The sequence below is a fragment of the Pelmatolapia mariae genome, linkage group LG23 (assembly GCF_036321145.2).
Source record: "Pelmatolapia mariae isolate MD_Pm_ZW linkage group LG23, Pm_UMD_F_2, whole genome shotgun sequence".
NCBI lineage: Eukaryota > Metazoa > Chordata > Actinopteri > Cichliformes > Cichlidae > Pelmatolapia > Pelmatolapia mariae.
Genome location: NC_086246.1, coordinates 48,035,302 through 48,049,019, shown reverse-complemented (window position 1 = coordinate 48,049,019; position 13,718 = coordinate 48,035,302). Strand labels below are relative to the sequence as shown.

Genomic DNA, 13,718 nt, shown 5'->3' with positions numbered 1-13,718 from the left:
AACCAAGTGTTTGCTGTAGTTATATTGGTGCAGATGTTGGTGTTGACACAGGTGCTAACATTAAAGTAATCTCCAGCCTTTGATCAAGCTCTTCCTTGTAGTTGATGAATTTTAATAGCTTGTCTTAAAAAGAAAATATGCTCGAACTATTTTATTCCACTGTTGTATCTCCACGTAACAGCTCTGAAACTGGGGAAGCTGAACTGCACCTGGATGCGCCAGATTCGATCACGACATGGGTGGCAGAAGTTGTTTCCCTGTCCGAGCAGAAGGGGTTGGCTTTAGGAACGAGAGCAGAGCTTCGCACCTTCAAGCGCTTCTTTGTGGACTTTACGCTGCCCTACAGCTTAATCAGAGGGGAGCAGACCAAAGTTCCCCTCACCGTCTACAACTACCTGCCTACCTGCTCTGCAGTAAGATGTTTTCTTAATGTGGCAGATGGACAAGTCTCTGAAATTAGTTCCTAGCAACTGCCTTCAAATATAAACTTGACATCATATTCTTTAAGACAGGACATGCCACATCTGTGCTTTTTAATCATTTATGACTTGTAAACCATCGCAGAACATATTTTTTAATACGTTTTCACTAATTATAGGTTGGTATGACATGTTATGCAAACTCTTAACAGTTAGTTTTAACACTAATCCTAAAATGACTCCATCTAAACTTGCTAAGAGTCTATTAGAACATCAAGTTAGGAACCACAATGATGCCGCTGAGACGTCTCTTCCTATTTAAAGGCTGTTTTTCCTTCCCACTGTCGCCAAGTGCTTCCTTACATGGAGTCATTGGGTTTTCTCGCTATTATTGTAGGGTCTTTAACTTACAATATAAAGCACCTTAAGACAACTGTGATTTGGTGCTGTATAACAGACCGTTCTCACTCCCAAGGCGTAATATACCGACGATTTATCACGTCCCAAGGTGTTCCATAGGAACGCGCCCGGCGCGAAAGGTGACCTTCAGCATTCTTATGCTGCGTGCTGGGTTGTGGATGAAATCCAGTAGAACGACGGTCCCGCGGTAATAGACGTTCCAGCCATGTATTCCAGCCCTAACCCTAACCATAACCTTATCCCTAACCTTAACCACCACTTTAATGACGTTAGATAGTGTTTTCCAAAGCAATTTAAGTAAAATAAACGTACATGTGTAGATTCATTCCAAGCGGTTCTCATGTTTCCTAATTTTTCCGATCTCGTAATATAGGGACATGTTGGACGCCCGGAAGTGTAATATACCGACGATTTGTCTCCTAGCGTCAAATGTTACGCTTTGGGAGTGGGAGAACGTGTTGTGTATAAGTAAAAATGACATTGAAATTGTATTAAAGTGAAGAAAAGCAACCCATAATGTAACGCCCAGAAAAATTAAAAGACCACACTAGGCAAATATCTCAGTAATCTGAATTTGATAGTTAAATAAAAGACGTAGGCAGACAGACAGACTGCTCACAACTCTCACTACGATCAGACCCCAGATTTGGTTAAGAAAAAGGTTTCTAAGAGGAAAAGAGAGAAGGATCATCAAAAAAGAAACTGGAGGTTTGTCAGTCAGATGAGGCATAAAGTAGGTGCTCCGTTTAGTTATTAGACAGAAGTAGGTCAACGATAAGCTGATAAAATCCATAGTCATAGAGATTTGGGAATCTTGGAACGGGATGAAACCAGCCAACACACAAATGAGTTCTCAAACCACTTCAGGACCCCTTAGAACACCTCCTTCCAGCGCCTCTTTATGCAGAGCTTGTGGTTCAGACCGGATACCTCTTGGAATTTGTCCAGTCCTTCATTTTGTTCATAACTATGCACTAAAAATGGTACATGCCATAAATCACAGAGGATTATCCAGGTAGGAAATATTAAAATATTAGATGCAAAAAACTGTGTTGATCGATTTCTTTAAATGGATCAGAACTGGTTCGATATAATATATTCACATGCAGAACAAATATTTTCAAGTGAAATAACTTCTTGGGTAAGCCCAGGAGTGCAGACGAATTGGAGATTCCAAAGTAAGTATAGGTTTGTAATGTGACGATAAAGAGATTAGCCTAGTATGTTTGTTTCAGCACTTACTTCGAAGAGCCCTCTAAGCTCTGTCCTGGCCTTAAATGGGTCCATCCTGCACGCCATACGGATGACATCATGATGTTTGCAGATGAGCCTGTTAAATGGCCTGTGCGTGTGCTGCCCTGATGTCATGTTAGGTGAATATGCAAACCAGAATAGCCCATCCTTTGATGTCCACCCCAGCAACATGTGATTCCTATATTTTCTGCTCAGTTATTTATGACTTGTGGCATGCGGATAAAGAACAGTTAAAAGATCCTTCTGCATTACTGAGCCCTGTGAAAATTGGACGATGAGTGGAACTTAATCCTTCAGGGAGTTTGAGAAGCATGAGTCAGTCAGCATGGAAAATTCACAGTGTGATTTAAAAAATTCGCCCTCGCTTTCAGAGCTTTGATGAAGCACGCTATATGAGGGAGGGGCGTGCCTAACAGATATGATGTCATTAAAGGCTGTCAGAGGAGATCGCTTTTCTCTGATTTGTCTCTTCTTCTCCTCTCCACTCGCAGGTTCATTTAAAAGTGTCGGTTCCAGAGGGCATCAAGTTTGTTGGCCATCCTGGAAAGCTTCATCTCACCAGGAAGAAGTGTGTTGCTCCTGGAGAGGCCGCTCCTACAAATATTGTATTGTCGTTCACTGAGCTGGGATCAGTTAACATCACAGGTACCCACAGAGCTCAGTCAAATTCATAAAACTCGCTTATTATTTTTATTTGAAGTACTACGTTGATAAAGTGGCAGAAATGTTTTAATTAGGAAGCCATAATTATTTTGTTGAGACACGTATATTTGAGCCACGGGGCAAATTCAGAGGGCAATTTTTCACTTCTTCCAACTGTGGAGAAGCGTCTCTGCAGCAGTGCATGCTCACGGATGGTGATTGTGTTACCAGTATTATAAAAGCATAGACCTGACAATGCCATAAAGTTCCCATTCTCTAGATCAGCCATTCTTTAGAAAAAAAGAATGACGCAAGGTTTTGATGCTAATGTGAATGTTACAAGACTGATTTGTGCTGACTTGTGGAAATGGCCTTATTTGCATTCTTTAGTGGTGTGGCACTTACAAGCAATAGCAGGCTTTCACCGGGACTTTGGTCCACTCAGTGTGATTCCACACAAAAAGGCGAGCCTATGACTGAGGAAATCTTTGCTGGCCAAGGAGCCATGTGTGTGATCTGGTCACCCACCCAGGTTACAAATAGTCCCCTCTGGAGCGCATGTGAAAACAAAGCAGGCCAGCAGTGGGGGAGTAACCAGAGCTGCACTGTGACACTCAGTGGCATGTTGATGAGTTTGCAGGTCACTGGCGGTCAATGGGCCCCCCATGGCCCCACTCCTAGTCCACTAGCCCCTTGTGTTTCCTTCTCACTACACACACACAAAGAGACACAATTGGCACAGGGCCACATTTCCAGTGGGCTCCCCAGCAAGAGAACTGGGAATCCTTTTACAGATATGCTTGTCTTGTCTAATGTATTTTGATGTCTGGAAATTTTGCAAAACATATTTATTTGACTGTTGATCATCTCACTAAGAAACTAATTAAGGTAATTAGAAAAAAAAAGTATCCCAAATAGAGTACAGAAGTACAGATGGGAACAGGCTCACTATGTCACATTTCCCTGGCTAAAGAAGAGAGCAACTGCTCAAACCACTGTCTGTTATGGTATGGCAGTGCGTCAGTGCACATGGCAATAACTTTAATATCTGTAAAGGAACTGATAATGGTAAGTTGCAAATTTTGGAGCTACATATGCTCTCAACAAAAACAAAATCTTAAGCGGATTTTTGTTCTGTACTGCCTTCACAGCTCGTGCCATTGCCTTTAGTGAACCAGGCTGCTGTTCAGATGGATTCCAGATAGGCAAAATAAGTAATGACATGATCCAAGGCCAAGACTATGTCCGTAGGACTGTCCTGGTTGAGGTAAGAAAGCTGAGATTTTCCTTTAATTTTTTTTTTTTATCCTTTAATCTTTTAATAAGAAAGAACTACTTTATTATTGTTTGTTTTGTGTATTTTTGTAATGTTTTTCTGCATCTTGTTTTCTCTTGCTGCCACCCTGTTTACAGCCAGAAGGCTTGCCCAGAGAATACACCTACAGTGTTTTCTTCTGTCCAAATGGTCAGTGTAAATCATTTTTAATTGATATAGCATAATGAGAATACACCTTAAACTTGACCAAGTTCAAGTTTATTTTGCATTTCATTTCTCAGAGAGGATTCATATTTCTACCCCCAACAAATATGAGTATCAGTATGTGAAAAAGCCAAGCAGGATGAACCAGTTCCAGGTGGCAGTAAAGACACACAACGATGCCCATTTTGCCCTCTCTGCCAGTCCCCATGACAGCGCAGAGATGCTGGAGATCGTACTCGGGGGCAGGCAGAACACTCGTTCCTGGATTTCCGTGGGCAAAATGGGCGAGCCTCTTGTCAGCGTCCCTACGCCAGGGATCCTGTCTTGGGATGAATTCCGCAGCTTTTGGATCAGTTGGAAGGGAGGCGTGGTACAGGTAAAAAGAGAAAGGAATCATAGATGTAACACTTCCAAATGTACGGCATATTTGCTTCGAGGTTGTGCTTGGATGCTCTGACACAAAAAGAAGTGGGGCAGGCCATGGGGTCTGTGTGTTAGGAGAGCTGTCGCCGTTTTTACTGGTGTGCCTCTGGGTGAACTCACACTTAACAGGGGACACTGAGGGCAGTTGATGATCCATGGCCAAGGACTTGCATGGCAGTCAATGGCTGGCACACCACTTCCCGGCTCCAGCCACAGCATTAATTAGACTTGCACCATTCACCAAAGGCAGTAATTAAAAAGCCGCATATTACTTCCCAAAGTACGTTGGGAATACGTTTATTTTCTTCAACACCAATAGCGTTGGGAAATTAATGAGTTTCATGGTCTTATGGTGTAATGTGATTATGAAATTAAACTGGAGATCAAGTGTGCTCTGCATGGGTCTGTCTGAGTGTTTGTTTTTGGGATTATCTGTGGGAGGTGCATGAATCACAATGGCATCACCAACAGCTGGAAGAAGGACCAGCTGGAAAGGAACTGTACCAGTAGGTTCACAAACCCTCTCCTGTAAAAATTAAAATCTTTAACACTGTTAGTATGTTCATATGGGTTTTTTTTTATATATATATATGCTATGAGAGAACTCAAAGCCATGGCTTAGAATTTTGACTTTGTTCCTCATTATGTACCAGTGACAGTCTTAAAAACACAGATTCAAACAGCCAGCGTGTCTATGAAGATACCATTATTTGATTTGACCGCAAGTTGGTATCCTGCTCTAAGCCCAATGCAGAGTTTTCTGCTAAGACAATGGGACAATGAGAGCAAATTGAAATAGCATTGGGTTAACTTATAGCTTTATTAAACTTGCATGCAGTGTGTCGGCGCTATTGCTTGTGAGAAAAGAGAGGGGGGTTTCTTTTCTACTTCCTGTATCCATTTTCTAAAAACTTCCCTGATGTTTTGGCTGGTTGGTTGGTGGTTAACCAAGACCAGGAGGGCACCTGCTTTGTAACACAATAGTGGAAATCTCTTATTTTATTCAGTTTGAATGGGTACCATCCAGGCAGTGCCCACTGTGGATTTGGGACCTTTTCCATCTCCTGATCGTCTGGATGGATGTCGTGTCTTGCTTTAAGTAGCAAGAGAACCCACTTGTGAGTGAGTGAGGCTCGCAGATGCAGTCAAACAATAAAGGGGTGAGGAGGGAACTGAGTTCTTGGAGCATAGTTTCAGTAACAGATTATCTGTCAGCTATCTTGGGTCTAATCTGTGCCAATGTTTTTGTTGGTATCATCTATTATGGGGCAAAAATAATGAAACATTTCAAGCAAATGCAGAATAATAATTACAAATAATTATTCCTGCGTTCCTTCCAGGTGGGCCATGGTTTACATCCAACCAATGAATCGGTCATCCTGCAATGGGCAGGCCAATTCACAGGACAGGTTTGACACTTTTATGACATTTTTGTTTCAACTCCAGGAAATATCTTTAGAGATCATTTCTGTAAAAATACTTTTTTTCTCCATCCAGGTGCGGCACATAGGCTTTTCTACAGGCTGGGGCTCAGTAGGGGAGTTCAAGATTTGGAGGAAGGAAGACTCTGATGACAACCACAATGAGGCTTTCACACTTGGAGTCCCACAAAACATGGTGCCTGGATCAGAAAGAGCTGCTGCATTTATGATTGGTAAACTGTTTTCTGGTTGGATGCTTATACATTCCATATACTATTATTACTTCCACCTTTATGTCATTTACATCTGAAAAAAAAACTATTTTAGATCATGCAATCCTCAAGTGAACGGAACTAATATACAGCACATTTTGCAGTGTCAGTAAGTGAAGTGTGTTTGTGTGTCTTGCTCTAATATCAGGTGATGTTATGGGGCCAACTTTACATAACCTGGACAAGCTCTTGAGGCTACCCTTTGGATGTGGTGAGCAGAACATGATCCACTTTGCCCCCAATGTCTTTGTTTTGAAGTATCTGCAGAAGACCAGGCAGCTCAGCCCTGAGGTTGAAAATGAAGCAACTGACTACTTACTTCAAGGTAAAGAAACTGAATCCTAACAAATCGCTTCCTTGGATCAGATATTCAGTATTTTCTTTTCCTCGTAGGTTAAATATGACCTCCTCACTAAGACAAGCTCTGATGGTCTCTTTAGAATTATTTTTTCATGTCCAAATGTGCTTGAGCTGTCATCGGAGTATTTAAGATAAATAATATATTAACAAGATGCTGAGTTAACTCAGTAACACCAATATGTTGATTCTTAAACATATGGATTACCTTCAGTACCACATATTCTGCCATTTGTGCCCTCCCAAATACCCACCGATGTAAACCCAGTTAGCTACCAGCACTTTAAACACAGGAACAAGGAAGTTATTTAAGTTCTTCAAAAGTGTGTCATGAATCTCAACAAGTCAAATCCTTTCTGGCATGAAGCTGCGCAAAGTGGCGTCATGCTCAAAGAAAGGAATGATTTCTAACTGTTTGCTGTTTTCTTAAAGTTATGCACCATAATTGGGCTGTCTACAATCAACAAGCATTTAGTTTACCTTGAATAACGGAGTTCATTTATCAGACAAAAAGTTTTTTGGCAGCGGAGCCTTGGGCTGGCTGGGATTCAAAACTTTGAATCGTAAACTGAAACATAAAGGTTTATTCAGAGTTATTAAGATTAGTCTTTGTCCCTCACAAAGATATAAAAGGAAAACTTAAACTTTAATAAATGTCAATAGGCTTTATTATTGTGCCACACAAGGACAGGTCACCCTGCATATATATGTAAATTCAAGAGTTTGCCTTTGACACTGGGGCTGACCCTCAAGCAAAGTGGAAATTCAGCTACCGAGTGTCTACTGTCTTAGGTACAGCAACAAATGTTTGAATATTGGTAAATTATTATATTGTGGGCTATTTTTCTTGTTCGTTTGTGTTTTTTAAGACCTGAAAACTATGCTGGATTCACCCTCTTGGAGGCAAGCACCAGAACATCTTTGCACAGTTTGCTTCATTGCATAGTTGCAAGTGAAACCACTTGACTGCATATGTAAGAACATCGGGAGCATGTCCAAGCAAACGTTCTGTTTTCCTTCATTTATTTAGTCGCAGCACACTATGCACCACAGAGCTGGGTGAAGAATCAGAAATCAATGCCAAAAGAGAATTTCAGGGATCCAAGAATACCACAAATGTTATATTTTTGAAATGTATTTGAATTTTTTGGCTACCTTTTAATATACCGTGTTTAGTTTCACTGCGTTGATTCTGGGCTGCCTGATCTTCCAAGCTCACACGGGCTAGTTAACATGGTGGTGCTTCTCCTGCACATTACTTTTATTCTGTGCACATTTCTGCAGTGGTGGATAAAAACTAAAAAAATACATCCACCTAGAGATTTATCAGCAAACCTGAAAAAGATGTACATAATTTCTGCGTGTTCTTAGGAACCGACCTTTCTTACAGTACTCTCTTCTCATCCAGGCTACCAGAGACAGCTGACCTACAAGCGGCGGGATGGATCATACAGTGCTTTCGGAGAGAGGGATTCCTCTGGCAGCATGTGGTAAGTAGCTGTAGGTGTAGTTGCTGAAATGTGCACAACACATACCATCTAAGCTATGCTTGGCTGTAGCCACATTCTTCAGCTTTCAGTGGGACATAGGTTGCCGGCCAAAGCAGTAAAGTTTTTATCAAAACCTTCGTACGCTGTGCTCATATTAATCTATTCCTGTTGGTATGTTTAAATCTCTGAGTTTTTCCCTTTCGAGTGTTTATTTCATGTTTACACTGCCTGGAGGCAGGCAGGCAGACAACCATGTTAATATTTATAAAACTCGATTCGGTTGTCTCAATGGAGAGCTCCACTGCTTGTATTTTGAGGCCCACGCAGAATGTACATACCTCTGGCTGATTTATGAACTGAGGTGGGTATTGTGATATTTAATAGAGCTAACACCGTGAAACAGCAGGTTACATAAATGACAGAGAATCATAAACAAACTGCATAATTGGATCCCTGAGGTAGGCAAAGTTGTCAAGATTTATTTGCAATTAATCAGGGTTCATATCCGTAGCACTGAGTGGACCCATGCTGCTTTGGCCCCACAAACAAGCTCTTAATGCCACTATTGGAGACAGTGTTATAAGTTGTCTGGAGCCACTTTACCAAAAAGGTTTTACCTTTTTTTGACATGGTCTAGAAAATAGAAATGGTGCATGTCTCCTTATGACTCACTACCTGGGTGTAATTGGTAACATTAAACCGCTGCTGAAAGCTTGAACTCTTCCCCTGATGACTGTGAGAGGATATGAGGATGTAACCAGCAGCGGTTTGGAGTTTTCCTTGGCACCCAGGGTAACAAGTGTGGGCTGTGGGCACAACACAGATGGTGAACATTCAGTAAAACTGCATCAGACACTTTATGAATCCATCAACAACATGTTTGCATCCAAAACAAGCCCAGCTTTTGCTTCAGACTCAGGGTTCATGAGCAGAGCACTGCTTTACTGCCTGCTTAAAAGCAGCTGTAATGCAGTGTTAATGTATCCCAGGATGTTAAAATGTATCAGTATGGAAATTGACAGGGTTTAATGAAAATACAGAGCAGAATGACAAGGGCTGGCAATAATGGTTAGGTGTGTAGCGCTAATTATCTCTGATGCCAAGGCTGTTAACAGTTCACAAACTGGGCTGAACATTCGCTGACTTGATGTTGTGCAAAAGTAGAGAAACACTGGCAAAGAAAGAAATTATGAGATGTGTTTCTGACTCTTTACCTCTTTCATTCTTATGGTGATAAGAATTAAAAGACCAATATTTTGCAAATACAAAAATATAGAGATAGAAGAAGCAATTGATGACTTCACCCATTCATTCGCACTGGAGCTGAGTTTAAGCTGAGTGCAGGGCTGTCAAAAATAAAGCCCGGGGACCAGAATCAGCTCGGTAAAGACTCCAATCCGGCCCACTTGACAGCTTTGGAAAATGTAAAGTAGGGCCTAAATTTTCAACTTTTATCTTAACTTTTAGAAAAAATTTTCTAATGATAAAGACATTCCCATGGCCATTCTTACTACACTGAAGTAATTAAGTATTAGTTAACAATTAAAGGACCGAAAAGTTTCAGTTTTTTACAGTGTGTCCACAGTTAAAACAATAAATAGGGCATTCCTTAGAATGAACAGACATCTGGGCAATGAGCAGCCACATCTTTTTCTGTAATTTTACACATTTCCTTTTTCCAATTCTTACCCCAAAGAGTTGTCCTGACAGATATTTTTCATTTACTTCAAGCAGAATTTCTTTATCATACAGAAAAACTGAGACATACAATTGAATTTGCACTTCTTTTTCTTTTATTAAGATATCTCCAAGATTAAATGTGCATTTTAACCTCTATACACTGACAGAAAGGAGAGTTTCACTGATCCGACCCACATCAAAGTGGTTTGTATGCGGCCCACAATGTAAAATGACTTAGAGATTCGCTTTATGGTCCGCACCATCTCTTCTGGTTGGAGCCAGGATCTTCCAAATATGGGAAGCAGACGAGTGACACTTGATCCTGACTGGGGTGCATAGCTAATGTGTACACATTGTACTTAATGCCAAAATTGCCTTGTCAGTCACTCTAGACCAGGCATGTCTTTTAAGCCAACCACGCCCCTAAAAATACCTCCTTTCAGGCCTGATATTTGCTTCATATTGGAATTAATTTCAAGATGATCACCAGCACACTGAATCGTATGAAGTGGATTTAGCGAATGACATCACACGGACTTGTGGAACCAATTTACAGACTTACTATTTAATGAGAGAGGTTGACTCGTTTTCATTTGGGGTCTATTGAAGGCAGAGATTTCTGTTTTGTTTTGTTTTATTAAGCCAGCACCTGGTGATATTGTACATTAAAGTACTTCTGGATTGTCTTCGATTTAAGATGTGAAGCCCGTTCACTGACAACATCAGTTTCCCCTCACTTAATCCCTAATGTGACCTTTAGCCCTAAAAGTAATTGAAGCCTTGAACTTCATTTCAAACTAGAGGTATGAATTCACTATTCGGATACAATTACAAGATTTTTACGTTCCCCCTGCACGATATTTTTAATATTTCAGGCAGCAGTAAATAAAACTTCAGAGTGAAGGCTGTCTTGCAAACTGCAATAAGCCTTCAAATTGTCATGTATTCTTTAATTTTAGCTAAAAGAATAAAGCAAAGTTGTAGTAAATCAAAATGTGCTTTAAAAACTTGTGTGCTTTTTCCTTATATAATTATCCTTAATAATAGGGTTTAGTTCTTGGCTCTACATGTTGAGACCGGCATGTCATTTGTGTCTCGACCCAAAGATTGATCTGACAGCATTAGCAGGGTTACTGGCTGAATACCTGAGATTAAAAGAACTGATACACACTGCTGTATTAACTTAATATCTGTTTCCATTCCTGTGCCAAACCCGTATGTCAGTGTTTGTGTTGTCGCTTGCCTTCTATTTGCAGATGTGTTGTAAAATATGTTTTAAAGTAAAGCCATTTACTGTGTTAACTATATGATATATGGTGAATCCAGGCTCGTTAAAGTAACGATAAGCACTTTCTCTGAATCCACCTCGTAAAATTCTCCTTAAAGCTTATCAACCTCAGCTTTATCATGGAGCACACCCATGTATTGTCTCAGAAAAGTCCTTTAGCTCTGCCCTTTGAAGCACGGGGCTGGATAAGTGTAGCTCATAGAGAGGATTTGGATGTGTGGAGTCAGAAAACAGGAGAAACAATAAGTGAAGGCGAGAGTCGTGAGATGGTGACCTTAGTCGTGGGGTGAGTGGTGGAAGTGAGCTTGTCTAGTGCTTCCTTCCTTCTCCAAGCTAAATCATATTTACATTTTCCAGTACCTTTCCCTAAGTCAGTGACACAATATCACTTAACATTATAAAAATTCCAACGGACTTGTGGCGTCAGCCCTAGTTTTGTCTCTAGGGAGGAATAATCCAGGTTCCAACCACGGAAGATTTAATGTTTTTGGTTTATGAGTGCAAAGATCTTTTTTTCCAGTTCATCCCCTCTGGTACTCTTTTCTTGGAGTGTGATCTCACTTACAAGCTGCGTTGAGAAACTAGAGTGTGACCTGTTTGTTTATTCCGTTATTTCTCTCTTGTGTTTCTTTCTCTTTGTTGTAAACAGCTTACCTCATCCTGTAAGTCTCTTTTGGTAAGGGGGTGCTGTAATGGAATGTCTTGCTGTCACTGAGCAGTTGTTGGCCAGAGACTGCTGTTTTCTACCAGTACCGGGAGGTCTGTTGTTTATGGATGCGTGTATGTTTATTAGCTCAGCCGTGTCCCCCAGGGCTGACCTTAGCCTTTCTCCATTTCTCCCCTGGTTCTTCTCCACTGTGGCCCACTAAAGCCACAGCTCATAAACTCTCAGTTGCACTCCCAGACCAACCGGATTCCCAACCTTCGTTCCTGATATTCATGTTTGTGTAAGTTTCGGAATGCTTTCGGGGAATCTTCAAATCACAACCAGAAACATACTTGATTGGCCCGTGTGCAATTTCACATTCCCAAGAGCACAGCTGCCGCATCCTGTAGCACTGATCAAACCCTGCCGCACCCATCTGCTCCCCTCCTTACTTCATTGCTTTTTTCCATTTCATCAGCTCCATCTATACATACCAGTCCTCTTGGAAAACAACATCCCAGCATTTATGGACGTCTCTATCAGCCCCTCTTCCCATTTGTTGACAGATAGAAAGAGTGTGGAAAAACTTCTCAGTCCACTGAAATAGTGATTCCATGTGTTGTCAGAGATCTTTGATATCTTCTTTTCCTTTCCCTTACCCGTCTTTTCCTCCCCCTATCTCTCACCTCCATCTGTCCTTCCTCTAAGGTTGACAGCATTTGTGCTGAAGTCCTTTGCCGAGTCTCGAGGATTCATCTACATCGACCTCGATGAGCTTCATGCAGCCAAGTCTTGGCTCATCAAGCATCAGGGAGATGACGGCTCCTTCCCCGCTATGGGACGCATCCTCAACAAAGACCTGCAGGTAGGGCTGTGTCTACATAGATGTGAGGTGACAGATGTTTAATTTTCTGTGCTTGCAAAGCAGGATCGGGTGTAAGAAGTAGATTGGATAGACAAGATGGATAATGGCATTGATTGAGAGGGCAATAATCACATAAATTTACAGCATGAACCTGGTGTTAGACTTCTTAGCTAAAGGATTTCTGGACTGATGAATACATTTAAAGTTTAACAATATTTATACTGCGGAGAAATGAGAGCCGAGATGTTATTAAGTGAAAACATGTCTGGTTTTGACCACAGGGAGGAATCCATGGGAAGATTTCACTTACAGCTTATGTGGTAGCAGCTCTGTTGGAGACAGGGATTACCACAGAGGTAAGCAGGCCAGCAACCCTGAATGACACTGCAGACTATTTATTCCTCTCGCTTCACAGTTGCTCATAGTGTTGAATTAGGCAGGCCTAAATAAACCCACTAAAACATGCAAAAGTCTCCCATTTTGACTAATACGTCACGTAAAATCAACGCAGTGGTGTAAAATTTGATTCATGGTTTCATCTAGTCTCAAAGTGAGGTGCTTTACTTAATAAAACATACCTGCCCTATACTCCTAAAGTCCTTCCTCCCGGCCTGGGTCGTGTGTGGACGTATCGCTGCATTCCTCATAGTTGTGAAGATGGATGTGTTGGCAGTCCGCCTACTCAAATTTGTTATGCCCCAGTGCTGCTAATGTACCGTCTTATCACGTTTAGGACTACTTCAAAAGTTTCAGGCTGATGTGCAGAGACATTTGATTCCCATGAAAGACACCTCTGTTGCATTGCTCTCTTTCTGCCATCTGTTTTTTCCCTTTGTCCCTCCGCTTTGCTCTCTTTTTTCCCACCTTGCTTTTTCTTTATTCTCCTACTAGTAGCCGCCCTCGATAAATAAACATTAGTGTTCACTAAAAGAAATGGAAAAGTTAGGAAAAGAGTCTTATATGATCGTCCTCAGCGTGTGCTGGAAATTCCTTAAACATGAAAGCCTCCAAACCTCAGATTGTTTTTGTCTTTGCTCACCAATCGTCCAGATAGTTGACTC

General features: G+C 41.3%; 1 protein-coding gene across 1 annotated transcript in view; it reads left to right on the top strand.

Moving 5' to 3' along the window:
• Positions 1-13,718, top strand: part of cpamd8 (C3 and PZP like alpha-2-macroglobulin domain containing 8) — a 46,342-nt gene that overhangs the window by 15,938 nt on the left and 16,686 nt on the right. Inside the window, exons 20-30 of the mRNA XM_063467097.1 lie at positions 182-413; positions 2,585-2,738; positions 3,887-4,002; positions 4,149-4,200; positions 4,293-4,591; positions 5,979-6,047; positions 6,136-6,292; positions 6,480-6,656; positions 8,097-8,178; positions 12,501-12,657; positions 12,939-13,013. Of these exons, the coding sequence (XP_063323167.1) occupies positions 182-413; positions 2,585-2,738; positions 3,887-4,002; positions 4,149-4,200; positions 4,293-4,591; positions 5,979-6,047; positions 6,136-6,292; positions 6,480-6,656; positions 8,097-8,178; positions 12,501-12,657; positions 12,939-13,013 (1,570 nt within the window). The remainder of the gene's footprint in view (positions 1-181; positions 414-2,584; positions 2,739-3,886; positions 4,003-4,148; positions 4,201-4,292; positions 4,592-5,978; positions 6,048-6,135; positions 6,293-6,479; positions 6,657-8,096; positions 8,179-12,500; positions 12,658-12,938; positions 13,014-13,718) is intronic.